The 23,015-nt window shown below is 30.5% G+C and overlaps 4 protein-coding genes across 6 annotated transcripts; 3 read left to right on the forward strand and 1 right to left on the reverse strand.

The window, feature by feature from the left end:
* The first annotated feature begins 184 nt into the window (after window positions 1–184).
* On the forward strand, window positions 185–5,948 carry Nup153 (Nucleoporin 153kD). Its single transcript, XM_035087656.1, has 4 exons — window positions 185–443; window positions 956–5,215; window positions 5,310–5,434; window positions 5,520–5,948. The coding sequence occupies exons 1-4, from the start codon at window positions 372–374 to the stop codon at window positions 5,584–5,586; spliced, it is 4,524 nt and encodes a 1,507-aa protein (XP_034943547.1). The 5' UTR covers window positions 185–371; the 3' UTR covers window positions 5,587–5,948.
* Window positions 5,949–7,002: 1,054 nt separating this feature from the next.
* On the reverse strand, window positions 7,003–12,566 carry wcy (WW domain-containing adapter protein with coiled-coil wacky). Of its 2 annotated transcripts, none has more exons than XM_035087659.1 (11): window positions 12,233–12,566; window positions 11,836–11,869; window positions 10,767–11,004; window positions 10,483–10,568; window positions 10,265–10,342; window positions 9,992–10,190; window positions 9,259–9,908; window positions 9,010–9,160; window positions 8,702–8,925; window positions 8,495–8,622; window positions 7,003–8,416 (listed from the first exon to the last, which is right to left on the reverse strand). In XM_035087659.1, the coding sequence occupies exons 1-11, from the start codon at window positions 12,271–12,273 to the stop codon at window positions 8,338–8,340; spliced, it is 1,908 nt and encodes a 635-aa protein (XP_034943550.1). In that variant the 5' UTR covers window positions 12,274–12,566; the 3' UTR covers window positions 7,003–8,337. The 2 variants fall into 2 exon arrangements, with proteins under 2 accessions (XP_034943550.1, XP_034943548.1); XM_035087657.1 differs by having other exon boundaries at window positions 8,702–8,928; window positions 12,233–12,561.
* Window positions 12,567–12,845: 279 nt separating this feature from the next.
* LOC118069490 (uncharacterized) lies at window positions 12,846–16,369 on the forward strand. Its single transcript, XM_035087636.1, has 4 exons — window positions 12,846–13,070; window positions 13,151–15,769; window positions 15,967–16,000; window positions 16,096–16,369. The coding sequence occupies exons 2-3, from the start codon at window positions 14,083–14,085 to the stop codon at window positions 15,993–15,995; spliced, it is 1,716 nt and encodes a 571-aa protein (XP_034943527.1). The 5' UTR covers window positions 12,846–13,070; window positions 13,151–14,082; the 3' UTR covers window positions 15,996–16,000; window positions 16,096–16,369.
* A 387-nt stretch (window positions 16,370–16,756) lies between these two features.
* On the forward strand, window positions 16,757–22,966 carry LOC118069469 (melatonin receptor type 1A-like). Of its 2 annotated transcripts, none has more exons than XM_035087605.1 (4): window positions 16,757–17,321; window positions 18,982–19,297; window positions 19,751–19,967; window positions 20,186–22,966. In XM_035087605.1, exons 2-4 carry the CDS (start codon window positions 18,991–18,993, stop codon window positions 20,844–20,846), a joined length of 1,185 nt encoding a protein of 394 aa, XP_034943496.1. In that variant the 5' UTR covers window positions 16,757–17,321; window positions 18,982–18,990; the 3' UTR covers window positions 20,847–22,966. The 2 variants fall into 2 exon arrangements, with proteins under 2 accessions (XP_034943496.1, XP_034943497.1); XM_035087606.1 differs by having other exon boundaries at window positions 19,814–19,967.
* Window positions 22,967–23,015: the final 49 nt, after the last annotated feature.

Here is a 23,015-nt window from a genome sequence, read left to right on the forward strand (position 1 = left end):
GCAAATGAAACGACGTCTAATAATCGGTTTGGTGTTATTGTTAGATTAGATATTTAGCTTCAAATCTAATATTTCGCGCCAATATTTTGAAAATAACTACCGTAGCGTACTCTGGTAGCAGACAAGTCAACTACAACAGCTTTTTGCACCCTCTAGCGATCCACCATCTCGTTTTCGTCACTCTCCCGCTCGAGAAAGAAGGTGATGTGCCGTTGTCATCGTGTTGTTGGTTAAAACGCAAAATATTCTCTCAAGAATGCTATTATTAATGATTGATTGCGTTTAATGTGAATAAGAAATAGGTAATTAACAAAACTAAAAGTAAATATATAGAAGAAAGAACATAGAGGTAATCGAGGGTGGCGTGCAAAATGGCTAAAAGAAGCAACAACAACTCGGCTGGACGACGAATCTACGGTGAGAAGCCGTACGATGCGAACAACGTGAGTAAAATTACCCAATTTTATGACATTTATTGGACTAATGAACCACTTTCAAAAATATCTGCTTAGAAGCTATATGGATTTTTAATATTAAGTTTTTATTCATTTCATATCGAATAACAAATTGTTTCTTTCGATAATGTTTCATAGAATGTATAACTTTGCGCCTTTCCTAAAATAGGTCAGCATCTCATCATCATTTACAATGTACGTAATTTACATTCAGTATATTTAATCACGAATAAAGGTAGATTATTATTGGATGAAACAAAATAAAATTAAGCAATTTATTTTTATACATTATATTATAGGTCAGTTATAGATCGTGAACTACTTATTCATGTATGCCGTGTGCTTTATACCTAACCTTAAAATTTTATTCATAGCCATTAGTACTGCTAGACAACTATTGTAATGATTTAAAGTATTTTAATATAAGTTAGTAAATAAAAAAAATACTTAAATCCGATTAAAAGAAATATTACTAACTGTTATTATACTTATTTTTTCAGTCTTTTGTAAAAAAAGTGGCCACCAAAGTGACAGATTTAATTCCACAAAAATCGTGGATAAGTAAGTGGTTTAATACACCAGGTGGAAATGGTGAAATTTCTAATGAAGGAGACAATCCCGAAGAACAAGATGTTGAAGAAGAAACATTACAGCCACCTACAAAGCGACCACGTATTAGAATGGACATGACTCATCCACCAGGGACATTTAATATTAAGACAAGAGGAAAAGGAGTAAAGGAAAAGCTCGAATATACAAATGAACAATATCCTCTTCCAGATGATACAATTAATGACTTTTTACAGCCATCTATTGCTGCAAGAAATACTGTTGCAAGAGCATTTGTTTCGTCAACGCCATCAATGCATCCTACAGTAAGAACTTTAAATCCTTCAAGATCTGATACAAGTCCTTTTAATCATCAACAACAACAAAATAATGTTACAACAAATGGTACAGATGATAATTCAGAATCAAGTGAAAGTACTAGTGGATGCAGTTCTCTTATTCCTCAAACAAACAGACAAGAAAACGTATCTACATATATTAATTATCCCTTTGCTATGAAAAAAGGATTTAATAATGACAAATTGTCATTCACAAATCATCTTCAATCACCAAGATCATTACTATTTGATGGTAGAGACTCTGCAAGTTCTCGAAGACCAAGTTTTAATTATTCAATCGTTAGTAATGGCAAAGATTCTGTATTGTCTTCACCTTTCTATAGTGGTAACACAACTTTTGGTGGTGCCAATGCACTTGCAAACTTTCGACCTGGATATTCAAATTCTACAGATGGCAGTGATATTCAATTAAGAGTTCCTAAAAGAGCAAGTATTCGAGTGAAACCATCAAATTCTTCGACCACAACAGATTCTTCAGGCATGAGTCAAACTGCTAAACGTATTCTCGAAGCACTTGAACATTTTTCCTCTCCAATATCTGATGCCAAGAAAATTCCAGTAAAAACTCCCCTTCATACAATCTCAGGAAAAAAGAGACCAAGAGAAGAAGATTCTCCATCCGTTTCTCAAGTTGGATTGAGACATTTAACTCGAGAATTGTCTGTTCCAACAGTACCAGATATGCTTAAACTGAGAAGACGTCAGCGATTACAAGATACAACATTAGCAGCAAGAAGAATAGTATCAGCACTAAATGAACCTCCACCACAAAATGTTTCTTTGAATGCTAATTCGTCTGAATATCATTTGAGAACTGAAAGTGATGATAAAAAATTCTTTGGAAAATTACGTACTAATGCTAAGAAAAAAATCGATGTTGAAGAACCTGCTGAAACAGTAAATCTTTCTAATATACCGTTGCCAATAACCATAATGCCTAATTTCTCTCTTCCTTTACCTCCACTACAGAATAAATCTAACAATGATCTAATACAGAAGACAAAATCATTGCCATCTAAAGAACCAATAGCCTTCAAGTTTTCCAGTCCTGTAAAAGTTACTGAAGTAACGAAAAATCTTGAATCCTCACATAGTTTCAAATTTTCCGAACCAATTAATATAGAAAAAGAAAAAAATAAAATTAGTTTTAAAATCACACCAATAACCACCGCTAATTCAACTCCTTATCTTAATTCAACTCGTTCTCCTCAATCACCATCAACTAATTTCATGTGGTCAGGATCATCTACTGCACCAAGACCTAAAGAGAAGAAAATAGAAGTGAATAAGAAAGAAGAGTCAAAAGGAGTAAGTGTTGCGTCAGAATTAAAAACTGGTAGTGTTATGGATGTTCTTGGTAAAAGATCTGAAAATGCTGTCAACATTTGGGAATGTAGTGAATGTATGATAAAAAATAATGACAGTACTGATCAATGCATTGCTTGTAAAGCTTTAAAATCAAATTCAACTAAAAAAACATCATCAGTGAGTAATGTTACGTCATCCATTGGAGGAAACGATGGACAATTTGGTGCACAATTTAAAATGTCTCATGACAAATGGGAATGTAGCAGTTGCCTTGTTAGAAATCCAATCAACACTCTCGCATGTTTATCTTGTATGGCTCCCAAACAACAAAATAAAAGTAATAGCGGATCTTCATCATTAGTCACTGGAAAAAGTTCATCATCCGATGCAAAGGATGTAATTAAATCTCCCGAACGCACTTGGGAGTGTCCGGGATGTATGCTAAAGAATGCCAGTAATGTGATTCAATGTCCTTGTTGTAATGCTGCTAAACCAGGATTGATTAAGACAAGTCAAACCTCTGTTTCTACGAAAAGCAATGAAAGTCAAAACTCTATAAAAACATGGGAATGTCCTTCATGCATGGTTAGAAATAATTCAACAGCTTCCACTTGTGTTTGTTGTACAACTTCACGTCCAGACAGTAACTCATCTTCAAATAAAAGTACTGAAAATACACCATCAATATCGGTAACAAGTGGATTTGGTGATCAATTTAAAAAACCAGCCGGCACATGGACTTGTGATACGTGTATGATTCAAAATAAAAATGACGTCACTAAGTGTGTTGCTTGTGAGTCTCCAAAGCCAGGAACTGCATCTGATACATCAGATAAAAAATCATCAGGAAGTTCAATTCAATTCGGTATTCCTTCAACTCCATCACAATTTAAATTTGGAATACCAAAAACAGAAGAGAAAAAAACAGACGCTCCTACAAATGGATTTACTTTTGGGGTACCAAGTACACAGCCATCAACACAGAGTTTCAGTTTTGGAATTCCGAAATCAGAAAGCTCTCAGGGAACTTCAGGATTTACATTTTTAGCAAATAAATCGTCTGAAAAAAATTTGATATCGTCCAAGTCAGATGTAGAACATAACAGCAGTCAACCATGTATTAATCCACCATCTAGCCAAGGATTTACATTTGGAGTACCTAAAAAAGAGGAAAAAAGTTCTGAACAAGGAAATAACAAACCAGATAAAAAATCCTCACAAGTAATTTTTGGTATTCCCAAATCCGAAAATTCAGAAGAAAAACCAACTCAACCCAAAATGATATTTTCAAATTCAACTACATTGAATACAGGAATGACCTCAACTGCACCAGTAACCAATCAACAGATAACATCAACAGAAGCAAAAAAGCCTTCACCCTTTTCATTCGTCCCACCAGGATCTGTGGCTGGAAGTATTGGCAATAATACAGAAACTTCTTCAGCACCTTCAAGTAGTAATCAAGTTTCTTTTACTTTTTCGGAACCTAAAATTTCCAAGTCAGCAACTCCAGAACGACCAGTGATTACTTTTAAACAAGGTTCGACTACAAATATTACAAATGCAACGTCAACCTCAAGTGGATTCTTATTCACTAGTCCTAAGTTTTCGGAAATAAATCAAGCGAGTCCACCAGGGAAAAAACCAGCATTAAATTTCGGTAGTACTTCATCATCTACAACTGCGCCACCAGTTTTTGGAGTTACTTCGTCATCTACAACTTCAGAAAATAATTCAAAGGATAAAATAACTAGTTCACCATTTGAAACTTCTATCAATAAACAAGATAAAAGTTCAGGATTCACAGTGGAAAATAAACCTCCAGTGTTTGGAGTTGAACCAAAACCTCCTGAAACGCCTGCAAGTGCTCCTGTTTTTGGAACAAGTGAGAAATCAGGATTTATTAATAATGCTACACCAGCATTTACAGCAGGCCCAACGAGTGCTCCAGCTTCTACTACTCCTATGTTTGGTTCTGGAACAATTCTTTTCGGCAATAACACTCCCTCAGGCTTTGGAACACCGGGGTCGTTAACAACATCAAATATTTTTTCATCAGTAAAGCCTGCTGAAACAACTCCAGTAAATAACACTCCAGGATTATTTTCATTTGGTGGAACTCCATCACAGCCGCCTCAACAAAATACTGCGACAGGATTTAATTTTAATTCAAACTCTTCATCTCAAAAATCTCCATTCGTCTTCGGAAATAATATAGCAACACCAGCCCAACCTACACCCGGTACCGGGTTTGGTACTCCGAATTTTGGAACATCAAGTACTAACAATCCTACACCATCGCCGTTTACTTTCAATGCACCTAAACCAGAGGCACCTCCTGCATTCGGACAAACATCAACTACTCAACTTCCTTCTCTTTTCAATAACCAAACTGCTGGAAATATGGGACAAAACACACTTGCAAGTTCATTTACTTCAACAACTCCAGGTTCTAGTGGACTCTTTAGTTTCGGAGCGCAAACACCGGGTACTGGATCTTCTACTGCAACAGCTTCCAGTGGTTTCAATTTTAATGCAAGTGTTGTAAGTAATGGGTTGATTTTATAATGTATCATAAATAAAAAAATATATATTGGCACAAGCTGAATTATTAATCAAACTTTAATTTAAATTTCAGACTCCAGCTACGCCTTCAGGTGGTTTTAATTTCAACGCAGGAAGTTCTCAAACAACAGTAAACTTTGATCCGAATACAAAGCCATCATTTAATTTTACAGGCGGGAGTGCACCAACTGCATTTAAGTGAGTAATTTAACTATTTTTTAATTACTTATATGTCAATTTTAAAATTAAGAACCTAAATAATTAATAAATATTATTGTTACAGTGCACAACCTCAACCACCCAGAAAAATAAAAAAAGCAGTCAGAAGAATGCCTGCAAGAACCACTTGAGAGAATATTCTTTGACGAAAAACCATTAAAATTTCGCATGAGATTTTAATATTAACGGAAAATCGTGATAAAAATAGGTGAAAATAAAAGTTGCCAGAGAATTATTATAGCAATTATTAAGTTGCATACAATTATTGATAAAGATAAAAAAAAAGAATAGTAATTATAAATAAAAACTCATCAGTGATTGTAATTCTGCTACTAGTTATGACAAAATTTTATTTATTGTAAGAAGGGAAATATTAAAAAAAGCTATAAGCATGGATAAAAATCATATATTGTCTACAGCAAAGAATACCATCTGATAAAATTTTGATCACAAATGATATTCATGCAAAATAAATACAATTAACGAAAAAACAGTAGTAGGCAGCTTCATAATTAAATTAAATGCGACGATGACAACAATGATGACGGTAGTATAAAGAAATTTTTAGTTGCACAAAGATGTTATCAACGTTTTCGATGTTGAGCTTAATAATAATTATATTGCAATTGGAATAAAACGACGTTGTCAAAAGATGACAAGCAGAAAATTATATCAACAAATTTCATAAAAACGGGTATATTTACCGAAAAATTTCAAAATATCCGTAAAAGGTAAGTAATTGGCGATACGAAGAACTTGCGACAAGTATTGTTGAAAATAAAAAATAATACTGTTATAAAACGTAAGTAATTTCATTTATGTATACATATCAAAAGAAGTAATAGTTATTTTTAACATCATACATTGTTGTATGAATGTTTTAATGATTTTCGGAACATCGATACAAGACAGGTAATTTATTGATAATTAATTCATGTTTTTTTATTGTGATTAATTATAATTATTTTTTATTAATAAAACATAATTGTTGCAAGTTAAGGTAACGTCTCAAGTGATTATCAGCGGTTTAAAATTCACTATTATAAATAAAATTAAATAAACAAAAGAAATAATAAAGCAAGAAAACATTACGTTAAAAATACTAATATTGTATTTTAGTTAGGAATCTTCTGAAAAAAGCTTCATGAATGAGAAAAAAAAGTTTAAAACATCACGAAGCTATTTTCCAGAATAAAAATAATAAAGTTGAATAAACTAATTAAATGAGCAGAAAAGATTGTAAAATAATACTAAAATGGCATTCGGATAGTACAAATAAAATGCGATTTGCCCAATCGTTTCCATTGAGTAGATAAAATTTTATATTTTTTTTATATAACTGAATGATGATAATGTTATAAGTAAATATAAAACTGAATGCCATTTTCGTTAGAATTAAAAATTTATGCTAAGTGTTTTATTGTAGGATCAAATACCAAGTGAACATAATAAAATAGTAATAAACAAATAAACTTAAAAATCATATTGGTGTAAAAAATAATTTATAAATGGTCTTGAATAATGAGTACTCTTTCGATTTACCTTTATCTTTATTTTTCAATTTTCATTTTTTTCCAGTGTTTCATGTAATTCCATAGTTATAAACATTTTCCTCGATTTCCTTTATCTTCGTTTATTAATTTTTGATTCAGACTAATTATTATAATAAAAATTTGTTGTAATGGTAAACGTTGATTTTGTTATTTATTCTCATGGTAATTGAGAAATCTATTTACTAACGAATATTATTTTTTTTATACAGCTAAAGTATTAACAAACTTCTTAACCAAATAATACTAAATACAAATAATCTATTTTCACTAGTAATAGAGAGAATTATTAAAATCCAAGTGTAAAAAATAGTAGTTCAGGTAATAATTAATCAATAATCAATAATTGATAGTATATTTAGTGATGAAAAAAATGAAAATCAGTAATTATGTACTCAAAAAAGCTTTTTCGCAATTTATTACTACTTCTTTTTACAAATGACGATTGGAACAAGCCTATTGAAATTTGGTGGCAAGACTTAATAATTATTAATTTTATTGTTATAGTTATCATTATTATTATTATTATTATTATTATTATTATTATTTAATACAGTGACCATTTGGTCATACAATCAACAGAGATAAGACCAAGCAAATGAATTAAAAAAGTATATAAAAATGTGAATAAAATGGTAAATCATGTGATCCTAAACCGTATTATATGAATTTTATTATTAGTTTTACAACAAATAATTTTGTTTCTTCATCGTTTTAATCAACGAATTAAAATGCTGCTCCATATACGAAACACTGACATATACAACACAAGTAGTATAAAGATAATGTGAATTTAAATATACAATTCAGTACAGTTTGCAGATTAGAACCAATGGTCCTAATACAATCTAACTTAACACTTTTCCCCTACATCAAATCGAATGATTTTCGTTACTGCTTTGCGGGGATAGGCCTAGTGCGTTTCCCAGAGTATAGAATTACATACTTATTTTTAATTATCTATAACAACATTATAAATTTAATGAAAATGCACAATGACAAATATTTGTGTAATGATGACACGTAATGACAATGAAAAAACGATAGTAACAAAATCGAATCGTTTTATGATAATGATAAAAATTATAACGATTGACAAGCAAAGCCTATCCTCTCTAGGCAGACCAATCATCATTCGCTAATGTATATCACTTCTATTTTTAATGATATAATTTAGGTACATTTCTTAATTATTTTTAACATTAATGAGAATATTAATTATGTTTACTCTTGTTTACTTGCGTGAATTATCTAAAGGTTTTTAATCATTATTATCATTATTTTTTTTTTATTAATATTATTAATTAATTAACTTTTATAAAGTCCCTTACACTAAGAATCGTCAGACATAAAGGAATTTTGTGATTTTAATTCCTCTAATGTTTGAATTTGTTGGCGAAGAAATAATATCCTATAAAAATAATTTTTTATTTATTTTCAAATTAAAATTTTTTCATTTTCACTATTCATTATAATTATTAACTCTTACCTTTGTTCTTGAAGTGTTGCTTGAATTTCTGTGAGCCTTACTATTGATCGTGCAGTCTTAAGCTCTGCGGAAACTCTTGTACACTGTAAACTACCCATTGTATGAGCTTCTTCACTTAGCTTTTGGGCCTTCAAACAGATAAGGAAATCATGAAAATTATTATACTAAATATTGATCATTTTTTCAACATTTAAAAAAATGACTTACCTGTTTTTCCAGGATATCTGCTGGAAAAGCGCGAACATGCTGTGTTAAATCTTCCCTATAATGGTTAGCAAGTGATGGAGTGAGAGAAGGTGTTAGCGGTGGTTGTACTCTCGACAGTGCTTGAAGACCACCACTATTACCAAGATTACTAAGAGAACCTAGTGTACTCAATCCTTGAAGAGAGCTAAGACCTTGAACACCAACATTTCCTCCTCCAGGGCTTGCTACTAAGTATCATTAAAAATAAATAAATATACTCGTCTTCACGAGAATCGTGTTATCTGATTTCACGTAATAACTATACTTACACTTTCGAGCATCGATGCAATCCTGAGTTTCAGAATGCGTCGGAGTCGGTGGTCCCTCATTTGTTAGTGTAACATTGCCACTAGTATCCACTTTAAGAGGCGCCATAACATCACTATTTCCACCTGCTCGGTCATTGCTACTACTTCCTGACTGCTCGAAACAATTATAAGTAATAAATAATTTTATAGTTATTCAAAAATATTTTTAAATGAGAATGAATAACTTTTAAAGATGTAATTTTAACTTACCTGTCGAGACAGGAAAAGAGCTGTTTGGATTGTCTGAAGTGCTTTTTGTGAAGCAATATCATTCTGATCTTTACTTCCAGTTATTTGAGATAAAAGTCTAGGTAAATTGGCCAAAGTGACTGGCGGTCCGGGTGCATTACTACTGCCAGGTTGCGTGAGTGTTGGGGAACTGGACAGTTTACCGGGTGTTTGTGGTGTTGTGGGGGGATGCGATGTTAGTCGTGGTAACGCTGTTGCAAGAAGTACAGGTCCCTGTGGCAGTGATTCATGAGCACTCGACGTTTGCGGTTCTGACGTGGGTGTTGAATCTCCTGGAGAAATGTCCATATCCTGTGCTTGGCGTTCTCCACAAACTTCTTCTCGAGATGATTCTCTCTCTCGTTCACGCTCACGATCACGTTCTCGTTCTCGTTCACGTTCTCGCTCCCGCTGTTCTCTATCTCGTTCTCGTTCACGATCGCGTTCTTTTTCACGTTCTCGCGAACCCACTTCATCTCTACTCGTGCCACTACCAACACTGTTACCACCCGCAGTATTACTAGCTGAACACGAGCTCCAATATTCACGTTTTTCTGTCTGTCGAGAAGATGATTTACTATCCCGCACATTACTGCTACTATTTGAACGCGAGTTGGAATGTTTGTCGTGACCTATAAGATATTTACAACCATTAGAACAGAGTTCAAAGTGGAATGAAAAAAATAAATGCAGGATTGATGCGAAAAATACGTACTTGACCTAGATGAATAATCGTTCGATTGACGCTGCCTACTGTCAGTTCGGACGATCCATTCTCGTGGTTTTTCCCACTGAGAAACCTCTGTTTTGCAGTTGTAATAATACTTTTTACCCGAAGAACTCAAATGTTCTGACCAGTCGCCAAACCTGGCTGCTCTTTCCATCGCACCACCTCGTTCATCTCCGCGCTTATCCTAAAATAATTCGTTAATTTCTCTTAAATGTTGTTTTTACCAGATTATGTACTATTTATGTAACTAATATTTACCTGACATGAATTATGTGCTGGTTTCCGCTGTGATGAATCTCTTGATGAATTTGATGATAATTTTATGGGATGTAAGATCTTCAAAAAACAATATTTTATTAGTAAAAACAGATATATTTTAATTCAAAAGTAATATATAAATAAGCTAGGACTATTATAGCATTTTTCACCAGCTTATATTTTATAAATAAATATTAACTTATTAAATGTTATCTTACCTCTCCACCACTCCTATCATGATTGGTCCTGTGCTCCGAGTCTCGTCCTTCACGGCTTCTTTTGTCTTTTGGAGATCGTGCACAATCTACACATATAAGCATGTTAAAGCTGAAAATTTTCAAAGATATGTCATCTTTTTTACCCTAAGTTCTTTAAATTATTTTCAAAATATTCAACATTTCTAAAAATCAGTTTAAAGACTATCTCAAGAACGAAATCACATTTTTATGCACAATAATTAATCATCTTCATTAATGTTGAAATAAAAAGTCGAAATTTTTACCGGAATACTTTTCTCTCGAAGAAGATAACTTGTAGTCTCTATTTTCTCTCTCCTTCTTATAAAGAGGTTTGGTTGTGTAGCTTCGTGGACTTTCGCGATCCACTGGCATGCCAATTCCCAGTCCACCAGCTGGACTATACGAATTGCCATTTGGAGAATCACGCATTCGCTGCTCGTAACGACTGTCTGATGATACGGCTGATGAAGGGTAGCCTTTGGAACCGCTATACTTAGTGTTCTGTTTGTCAGAGTTTATACAAATTTATTATTAATCGATCAATTATTCATGTAATTAAAAATTTTATAGATTAACTCAAAAGAAAATAAATTCAATTGAAAGTTATATGATATAATAAAATATTTCCAATCAAGTACTTCAACACTATAAGAATTATTGATTTTTCAAAAAGAGAGGTTATGTTCTGTCATGTCATTAACACAATTTTACTTTTTAAGAAATTGAAAATTAAGTAAAATTCATAAATTCTCTCGAACAAAACATTGAATAATATCTATAAAAACATAGTAATAAATTATGAGACTAATAAAAAGATTGAAATATACAACAATATATACAATGACAAATACTTTGTTTTTGTTTCATAATTAGTAATTAGTTGAAAAATAAATTTTTTGAATATTGTATTTCAATAAGTAAAGTACACAATAATATTTTTATATTGAAATATAGATCATAATATTGAAAAAAAACTAAACAAAAAAGACAAATTTTTTTGTTCTAAAAAATGTTAATTTGATGCTAAAATTGTCTTTGAAGTGTTCATTTTTCATGTAATTTGATGATAATGATAAAGAAAACCCAAAAACAACTGTATTTATTGATGTGTTGGACATAAAAGACTTTAAGAGTCTGACAATCTGTTTAACATAATCATTCAATATATAAAAACTGTTTTGAGATTAAGAAATTAATTTTTTGAAGTATTCCCAGGGAACAGAACTTTATCTTAATTGACGAAACAATTAAAAGAATAAATAATTACTAAGCAATAATTGCTGAAAATTTATATCATCCCCTCCCAAGATTGAACTCTTGTTCAATATTTACCTGATAGGGATGGGCCTGGTGCTTTTCAAAGTACCTGGAATCAGACAAAATAGATTAATATTAGAATAACAATAAATTTTTAAAAAATTATTTAATGAACACAAATACGACTATTAATGAAAATATAAAACTAAAGAAAAATTCAATGGCGGTTGTGTCTACGTGAGGATTTTAATGAGAAGAGGAAAGTAAGAAATAGTAAAGCTGGCTAGGGAATAAAAATGTAAGAATAATTATAGAAGAATGAAATAAAAAGGATAAAAAATTGAAGTATAATAAATATGATGATAGAAAAAGTACGTGTCGATAAAATTGATCAGTGTTAATACAGGAGCCACAGAGTGAAACTTGGAGGGGAAAAAATATAATTTAAGTGGAATAGTCTTCTTGGGCTTACCCATCGCTGATCCTTTGTGGTTTCCTTGCATGCATTACCATCAATGCCAGTGTCTGTGAAAAATTCGCGGTCTCGGATATATTTTTGAGCTCAAATTAATGTCATAAAAACAACATTAACGCTTATTTAACAATCAACTTTCTTCCTACCCGGACGCCATGTCACTTCAGTGAAACGGGCCGCAGATTCACGATGAAAAGTAAACTAAGCGACATCTGGTGCCGTTATTCACTCGTGAAATTATACAAACTTAGCATACACAATAATTATTGAAATTCTTTTAGATTGTTGAGAAACTTCTAAATAATTTGTTTTTGACTATCAATAAATTAATGTATAATTTTTATTTATATTTTAGAGCCTACTCTCGCGATTTAAAATTTTAACCACCAGAGTGCGTATCTCAATGGTTCCGATTCCAATACCCTCCTACAGAAAATCAAACAGCATTTGTGTCCATTTTATGTTACAGAATATTTTATTACCGCCATCTACAGTATTATTTCACTACTCGAATTGACAAAAAAATATTATCGACATTAGATAGAAATACCGGTAATGGGTTTTTCACTATTGCGATTCTCATGGCACTCCGAACTTATAAATCTGTGGTTCAAGGAATTCATGTAATTCGGTAATGGCAGTTTTGGTACAGTTAACATGTAACAATAATTCAACAAAAGTTGTATTAAAAGAAATTAAAAATAATTTACCGAGCTGATAAATAAATCACACATAATAATTGCCGCTGACTAGATATCAATAGTGTTAAATTTTCCCTACATTGTTTTTCATAACAGAGACCTGATTTTGTGATTAAAAGAATATTCATTAAAGTGTGAGTTGTGAAACAAAACATGGACATCATAATAAATTAATATTTTATCTATCATGATTAACTTGTTCTTATTTTTGCAGGCATTTGAGTCATGTCTACAGTAGAAATTGATTCAAGTTCATCCCTTAAACATTCAGATATTTATATAAACAAACAACTTAAAAACAAAGTCAATGAAGATGATAAGTCTACAGATGAATTTGACTGGTCTTCAAAGTTTAAAAAAGCAGCTTATTTATCTGTAGGATGCCAAAAATACGAAATTCTCTTGAACTTGCTTTGTATATATCTAAAGAACGTAACTGCTGAAGCCATGCAATATACTACAAGATCATTGCGGCCAACAGAGTTGAGTAATCACATTACTCAGATGATAGCATTTTTTTATTTTTATTGGATAAATATCAAAGAACAGGTAGATGATCACACTTTGTATTTAAATAAAATGACAGATATTTTAGCTGTCTATTTAGATGTGGAATTAAAAATTTCAAGTGCTGATACAGAAAAGGATATAAATAATTTGCCTAATATAACTTCTAAACTACTTAATATTTTATATGTATATTTGGACAGCTCAATACAACATATTTTCCGTGTTTTATTCAAATGTAAATTATTATCTCAGCACAGTAAAAAAATTTGTGAGCCAATTTTCGATAAATGCTTCCATATCATTAAGGCTAATGTGGCCAACAATGAGCTATCTTATGTATGACATTTATTAGCATTAAAGCTTTGGAAAAGCCTTAAAGAAAATACTGAGGAGAAGAAAAAAATTGATCAGCTAGCTGTTATGATTCTTGGATATCATCCATTGGATTTAAAAGATTTTCGCAATATTTTACCAGCTGTACCGAGTGACACAAAGAATAAAACTCTTTGGTGGATGCAAACAGATTTAATGGATATTAAAAAATGTTGCTTAGAATTTTCAAAGTATGAAGAAAGTATCTATAAAGCAGTTTCTTGTAATATTGATCAACCTCATATAGATTCTGGTCCATAGCATATGCCATCATACTTCGCGAGAGATTTAATTCATCAGCGAAGTCAGCTATATTCTAAAACAACTGTGAGAAATGTGAAAAACAGTAAAGACCGGAAATTAATACCAGGCGAAGTAATACATATCGATTTAACAATTGACGAAATGGACGAGGAGAACAATAGAAGCAAGAAAAAAAATAAAAAATCGAAAGAAAAAAAGTTGACGTGGTTAAAAATAATAAATGAAGAAAAAGTGAAAAAGAAAAATGGGAAATTAAAAAATCATGTGGAAATAGTGGATGCTCACAGTACAGAAAATTTTGAATATATAACCGATTTTTTACCGAATTATAAACCTCTATTTGTTAATGAAATAAGTGAGAGTACGAAACCTTCGAATTTTCCATTGTGCCAAGATAAAAATAGTACAGAAGTTAATGCTATTAGTTCAGTTATTCAAGATAATTGTAAGAAGGTAACAAATGATTCATTACTTCCTAATACCGCTGAGTATTCTCTACAAATAAATCATTCTGTGAATGAAAACCAAAATACAAGTCCGAGTAACTCTTGTAAAAGTAAGAAATATGATACAGAGTATGAAAAACGTGCCATTAGTAATATTAATGATTCCAATAGCTTAAGTAGTTTAGATATGTGCCCAGTTTCAACAACTGTTAGTTCTGAAGATATTTTAAATAATGACATTTTGTGGAATGATGATAGTTTATTTGGATATTCGGATTACAAATTAGATTTTGACATTGTCACTAATTATTCTGATGATTGTATTCATAAAAATTTTGAGCCAGAACCAGAAGAGAGTGCGGTTGATATAAATACGGCTTTGAAAAATTCTTGTGATATATCAATAGTTGATAGCATTGATGAATATGAAAATATTGGTATTTTAGATAGTATTTTACATGGGGATACTACTATGCCTGTGGATAAAAAAATTCTTGAAGTTTCTCCACCTATTAAAAAAGCTAACACAAATTGGAATTTTCTTTTTGATTATCACTTAGCAAATATAGAAGCTCCAGAAGACATTATTTTATCAAGCAATCAATTCGTCGATCCTCGACTCACCAGGAAAAATAAAGATAATAAGATTTCCTCGAAAAAAAATTATATGACGTCATTGGGTTTGAGCAAAAGTAAAGAATCTTTATTGGAAATAAATAAAACAACATCAATCGATGTTGAAAATATTCATAGTGACTGCCAATATAATAATAGTACTTATACAAATAAGGATATTTTTGAAAATAGTGAATTAAGTGACTCCTTTTTCGAATTATCATCGTACGCCGAAGATATAAATGATAAAAATTCTGAGAGTATTTATAAATGTACTCATAGTATTAAACAAGACTTACCTAGTCCTATATTTCTTCCAACACATTCAACTTCACCTAAAACCATGAAAAGAGAAGAAAATCATGATAATCGTATCAATGAAAGGACAGAAGCTTTAGATAATAGTGATAAAAAACATGCTGCATCTTCCATATTTGCCAATGTGTCATCAACAACTTCCAGGCTAATTTCACTAGATAGAACGGCTGATAACAAAACTGATGACATTATTCAACGGAAATCTCGAAGATCATTTCTTAACAACATTGAAGAGCCATCTAAAAAAAAACCAAGAATATCTCCTTCAATAATTGTTCAACAAAGAAGATTACAATTTTTACCTGAAGGTATGAGTTATGAACTGTATTTTATTCCTTTCATATTTTTTTTCTCTATGCAAAATTTTTTCTTATTTATTCTCATACGATTGTCAACAATGAAGATTAAAAATCGTCATGGAAGATTTAATATTATTACAATACCGTGTTTATGAATATTTAATACACACGATAATCTGTTAATTCCGTTATGTATGTATTTCCAGATTTTGAAGAATTGTCGGAACGTTCATGAAAAAAGTGAGTTAAAATGTATTTGTTTCTTTTTTTTTTTTCATTAAATTAAATTTAGTAGAATTTGAATGAATGAATACGATTTTTTCAATTTTTCACAGCTTTATTAGCAGCCAAGATACTGGAAAAATTTCATTCCTTCAATGCTTTTGTCTCCATACAGCAGACGTGTTCATGCATAAATTAAACTTGATTGTTGTCGGGCAGCAATGGTATACATAAAGTATTAATTATTCGTATTCTTATAATAAGTAATATGTATTGAATTACTTTTAAAATAAGATAAAGTTTAAATAATAATTTCATTAATTGGAAATTAATTAAGTGAATGTTCAAAATCAATCTATAATATTTATATTAATATTTTATAAGGATCTTGACATTTTTTATCAGTAGATTACAATCAAAATTTAATATTGGTAGTTTAATTTATTATGAGTGTGTAGTATTTTATTTCATTATTTATATATATATATAATAAACATCAAGTCACTTATTCATACGATGATCATAAATAATTATTTATTTGTATCGAAAACAATGTATACTATCAAGATGAATGAAAATGATTATTTAATATCTAAAAAGGTGGTTGGTATAATTTTTTTATCACCATAAATAGTCATAAGTTATTTTGTTACTTATTATAATAGGAATTTTATTTGAATTTTTTTAATGAAATATTACAGAGGTGTACGTGTAAATACATAGATATGCAACAAGCGAATAGGTCAAAAGTGGTAATTTGGCGCCTGCGCTTCCAACATTTTGGTGTTGTGCGGTCTTTTACACGGGTGTGTACACATGCGAGCACTGTCATCATTTCTAGACATCAGTTCTCAATCAACCAGTGGACTAGTGCGTGTTACCCGGTGATATTTTATTGCTAACTTGATATTCCAAAAACAGGTTTTGACATTTTATTTTTCATAAATAAAAATAGTAAAAATTTTGTTTAATGATTAAAAATAAATTTTAATAATCTATTTGAATCAATTAAAAAACAAAAGATCTGCCGAACGAATGATCTGAAATATCAAAAATATTAATGAATATCCAACTACTCTAGTTGATGAATTCAAATATTATAAAATATTGTGAAATTAAATCTATCCGGTATGAGGACTTTGATTGCATTTGATCGAGTTGATGAAAAGTTTCAGAATAAGTAAGATTAAATAATTGAAAGTGCATAAATACATCAAGAGTGATTGGAAACCCTACAAGAATGAATTTAGAAAATAATATCAAAAGTCAGAAGTTATTTTAAAGTGTTATGATTACTTATTCATTTATAAAATTATCGCAAGAATAGAAAATAAAACACGTAAGTAGATTTCTATTATAGATAAATTATTTCTTATTAGCATATAAACACACGAGATGTTTCAGAACATGCAAAACTTGGTTTTCATACAAGAATTATAAATCCTAACATGAGAAATAAAATAGTGGCGTGATTTTGAGCTATTTGAAATAATAGTTAGATTTCCTTTGGATCAATAACTTCGGTATCTAGTCGATATAAGAAATAATAAATTGATAACATTAATAATCTAGAAGAGATGTTGACACGAAGGTGCAACGCCCTCAGTTATTTTTTGATCTGAACCTTTAAAATGATTCTAAAAATTGCTCATCTTTCTATTATTCTTATTAAATGAATTTTTTAATTTTAGATTTACCTGCGATAAATTGTAGTAACTCACACCTGAAAATGATTAAAAGGTAATTCGTACATGGATGTCAGGAAAGGAAAACACGCGTGATAGTTGAACATGCGAGAGTAATTAGCCTGCTTTCACAACAATCACTACTTTATCGCCATATTTGTAAAATATTTAACAAAATACAGATCCTAGTTCATTAATTGAAATTTTGCTGATTTTTTAGTTTAACATTTTTCCATAAAAAAAACTTAAATATTTTATGACGAGTAAAGTGATTATTGGGTTGTTTATTTTTCTAGGGGAAATGAAAAATACTTTGGTAATAAATAAAAATAAATATGAAATATATAGTGAAAGAGCACGTGTAAAGAGGGAGAAAACCAAGAGTAAGAGAGGGTTAGCAAAAGGCGGTGGTCCCGGCAAACCATCGAATCGATACAGCTTCCCGTCTCATACCCACCACTACCACCCTTCTAGCTGTCTAACTAAACCGACCAGCCGGTCGGTGGTCTTTCCAGGTCGTTTTCGTGTTGTATTCGACGCTCGAACATTCACCGACTCATCTAGAAGAAATTCGATAGCGTTAATTTCATTCCCCAGCCAATGGATTGCATTTTGCTGCTGCCTGTTGCGCATTTACATATTTCAAACTCATTTACGTGAAGGATTTTTTCATTCATTTACTCAATCCGATTAATCGTTGATTACATGCCGACACTCAAGTTGAGAAGCATGTTGACCTTATATAGTCGATCCACTCTCAATAATGAGAAGAGTTCACTCAGTGGGCAACCTCGTCATTCTCATGTCCCTTTAGATTATCCTCTATTCAGATGTTCCCATTGAACTATGTCATGAATTTTTCCATCAACGTAATTAATCATTTCATCTACGTATCGCCTATCGCCTATGAAAAGATAAATGGATATATTTTGCGGTTTATGTTAGGGATGTTATATTTTTGGAATGTTTTTTATAAATATTAATTACTCGTCTTTTCATGGCTTTTATCTACAGTTGTTGTTGTTACTTTATTCATTTCATTGGAAGCGCATAATAAAGACGTACTAATGATCATAATAGGAATTGTCAAAAGAACATCTTTGAAAAGCTTACAGCTTTTTATTTTCCAATAGAGTCTTTCTTCTATCTAGTCATTATTTATTATTTTTTTAATATAAAAAATTGATTTAATTCAAAGGCTCAATACCAAGCTTTTTTTAGATAGCTTTTATGAAACAAGTAATTATATTCTATGACAATTCAATAACCGTTATTCACTCTGAGAAAAATTAATAGCTTTCATGTGTTGAATAGAATTTCAGAATGAACGTGACAACCACAGTTACAACTGTGACAACAGTAGCTGCAATAACGATGACAACGAGTACTGATCGTGATCGTATTACAAGTACTTTGGCTGGAATAATAGGAATGGATGTAAAAATTGCAATGGATAGGGGTAAAACTAATTTATTTGATGGAGATCTTGATGTTTCACCTGTGACACTTTCGTCTGACTGGTCGAGAGTGGCTCGACTCTTACTACTTGCTTCGCTTGCAGTTGTTGGAAGTGTTGGGAATGTTTTTATGATATCAGCTATTATGGTTGAGGATCATTTGAAGAAAAAAGGTAATTTATTGTATCGAATTTAGATTTTTATATAGCATGAAATTATTATTCTATCATTCATAATATAATTGCAATGAATAAAGTAATAAATGAAATAATTAATCAAGTAGATATATAATTAATAGATTGGAATCATTAATTTATAATTAATTTAATTAAAAATTTTAATTAACATTTCAATAATATTAACTTTCTAATTCTTATTACTGTAGAGTTAAATTAATATGTTGGATGTAATCTATTATCTGATCTAATAGTTTTAATTATAGTTTTTAAACTTTAGTTGATAATATTTATTGATTAAAATGTACTATTAGAATCGTATTAAGAAAAAGTTCAGTTTTGTAATGAAAGGTCTAAGGTTAAAATTTTAATTGACAAGTACTTTGTTCCAATATTTTTGTATGATAAAAGATTAAAGGTACTAATTAATCTCTTTTTATGATATTGTAGGCAATGCTTTTTTAGTAAATGTCGCATTGGCAGACCTATTAGTAACTGGTTTAGTAATTCCAGCATCAGCAATTGTAATTCTTGCGGGTCATGAAGAGTCACCGGGAATTTGTCGATTTGAATGGACTCTTGAAGCTCTATGTTTCTTGGTAACTGTGTTAACTCTCGCAACAATAGCTGGAGAAAATTATGCACGGCTTTGCCTTCCTCACGACAAGTAAGGAATAATTTGAAAGCTATTAGTGAATTGATATTTTTAGAATAAATAATTTTAAAAAGTGAGTCAGATTATTTTATATTTTTTGTGTAACTAACGTAGATATATTACTGGATGAATAGAACCCAGAAGATGAATTGATGGCTAAATATAGATAATTAATCATCGTCTGGCCTGTTTAATCTATCATCATTTTAAAAATACATTGTTTATTTCAGGTACTCTGCTCTTACTACAACTAGAGTAACAGCAACAATAATCACAATTTGGGTGATTGCTGGGATGGTAGTAGCACTTCAATCATCGTTGGATCTTGGTCCAGATTTTTGTGGACGCAAATTTCACGGTATTGCTACACCACAGGTAATAGGAGCTTGTATTTTTGTGATATTTCCAGCTTTGCTGACGATATTTCTATATTTTCGACTGGTTTTACGCGTGCGTCGTGCAATAAGGGGTTCATTCAAGCCTCCAGCCACTTTTTCTTGGGATTATGAGCTCACAAAGACTAATATATATAGCTTTGTTCTTTTTACGATCTTCTGGCTACCATTTGGCACATCTATCACCATAAGCGCTATGAAACCCACGAGCGCAAGAGTTCTTTATAATCTTGCTTGGTTTGCATTATCCAAGTCATGCATAAATAATCTTCTTTACTGCGTTTTTGATCGTCACTTTAGAAATGCATACATCAAATTATTTCATTACTGTTGTTGTAAAACAACAGTGAGCTTTTCTCGAAGACCAAGAGGCGATGGCTCCAGATCTTCTGGTGATGTCAGGTTACGAGTTCACATTATTCATTCTTATGCAAGTCCTGCTTCATGTCGTCCTAATATTACTCGACCCAATGGCAGAGACGTATATGAACTCTAAAAATTGTTTTTATTATTTTTCCGTTAGTCAATTTTATTTTATAGGTTTTCTATTACTTTCAGTATTAACCAACTCGATTGTTGAATTTTCTTATAAATTCTGATAAAAGCGAGTATGTATTGAATTGAATGTATGAGCTAAGAAAGTAACTGTTGATTGAAACAGAATATATCGAATGAACCATTTTTTATTGGAATTTATAGGATATTCCCTAGATAATTGGTATCGTAAACTATTATCAATCAACGAATCTCCTCGCTCCGTCCACTATAGCCATCGACATAATGTTTATTTATTTACGATACTTTCCATCTCCCCTTATTTATTGTCTTTTATGGTAAAATGAAGGTGGTTCGAAATAAATTTCGTAAAACTTTTATGAGAAAAAAAAACGTTGAGGGCCACACGCACTTACAAACTAATATATAAAATTATTGACGTTTCCGAGTCCTGCGTGCATTTAATCATTAGAGATACATGTTAAAACAAAACTACAGCTTTTTATAGAATGACAATATAATATTAATCAAATATATATATTCATATTTGTCATTGTAATAAATTATAAAGATATATTTAAAAAGTTACTGTCTACATAACAGAGGTCTTTTTATTATTTATTGAAGAAAAGTTATGGAAAAGCAGTTCATCATTTAAAACCACATAATGAATGGCTTGATATTATATATAAATTATTATGAATAATCGACATAAGGTAAAGATGTCGATGGTTACTATGATGTTGCTCTAAGGAGATAAATTTTAATTTCTACTACATAATACTAGACTTGATATAACTTTGGAATATTGATATTTTTTTTAAACTGCTGTCAAAGTTTAATATATAATTAATTATAATATATACATTTTATCACAAGAGGATGTATTTTACATGCCTTTTATAAAACTGTGATCACCATAAAAATGTGATTATAAGACTTGTAAAATCACAGTACCTATTAAAAATATGTATATATTACTATTATTTGGTGCCGCCCAATGAGTATTAGGTTGAACATGTTTTTTCTTTAAACAATTAATCTGGATAAAATTAAATACTATAAAAATCAATTTTACTTGGTATCGATATTAGTTATTAAAAACAAGAAAAAAAGAAATTGTGGAATTGACGTAAATCAAATTGTTGGATCAATCATTTAATTTTATTTCGACATATCAATCGTGATTTCCAGCGAACTGTCGATGCTCTCATTTATTATCCTGCCAACGAGCACATTTAATGAGACTGATTTTAATAATTTACTCTTGAGCAGCCACAAGATTTTATATATGTAAATGGCAGGAAGTATGAAAATCTATAAATTTTATAAAATGGGACCAAAAGGAATGAAAATAAAAAAAAATCTTAATCCTTTTGATCTTAATGTTTTACTTTAATTTTAAACATATATTTTTTTACATTCCAACGGCAATTTTGTAAGTAATATCTAATGTACAAATTTAAAAAATGTTTTAAAACAGTCCAAAAATATTCTCGTAATGTTTTTATCATTTTGGCCCAATGCTTTTAATAATTTTCAAATAAATAGAATACTTAATAAAATAAATATCATATAGTAATATAAGTATGAATAAATAAGAATTATTAAAATATCAACTCAATAATAACGTAGGCACCAACATCTAATACTAAATAACTCAATAACTAATAAGTAAAATAATCAATGTTGCTATCAACTTTTAATTATTGCCTATTTCTGCGTCGTTATGATAAGACAAAAAAGAACACACGTTATACAGAAAGTAAATGATAGATTATCCAACTTTTGTATTATAAATGATGATGACTTCCAAAAGAGACATTATTTATTTTGTAACTCTGAGGACCATATTCACAATAATAGTTAAACCGTCTTAATTCTCATATTAATCACACCAAAAACAAATAAATTAACGTTAACGTTAAATAAGATGTAATGTATAAATATATGATTAAAATTATAATTGGTATTACTAAGATTTATATGTTTGTGCTATAATTTATAATATACGAAATTTATTGTTAATAGTTGAAATCAACATCATAGATTTAGGAATATGTAATAAAATAAAGATGTTGAAAAACCAAAGAAATCTGGAATTAATATTTAATTATTGTGATTATGTAGCTAGAAGATATCAACGTGTAAATTCTAAATATTTTATTTT

Source organism: Chelonus insularis, unplaced genomic scaffold (assembly GCF_013357705.1).
Source record: "Chelonus insularis isolate UGA/USDA-ARS -01 unplaced genomic scaffold, ASM1335770v1 contig_410_pilon, whole genome shotgun sequence".
In the NCBI taxonomy this organism is placed as follows: Eukaryota; Metazoa; Arthropoda; class Insecta; order Hymenoptera; family Braconidae; genus Chelonus; species Chelonus insularis.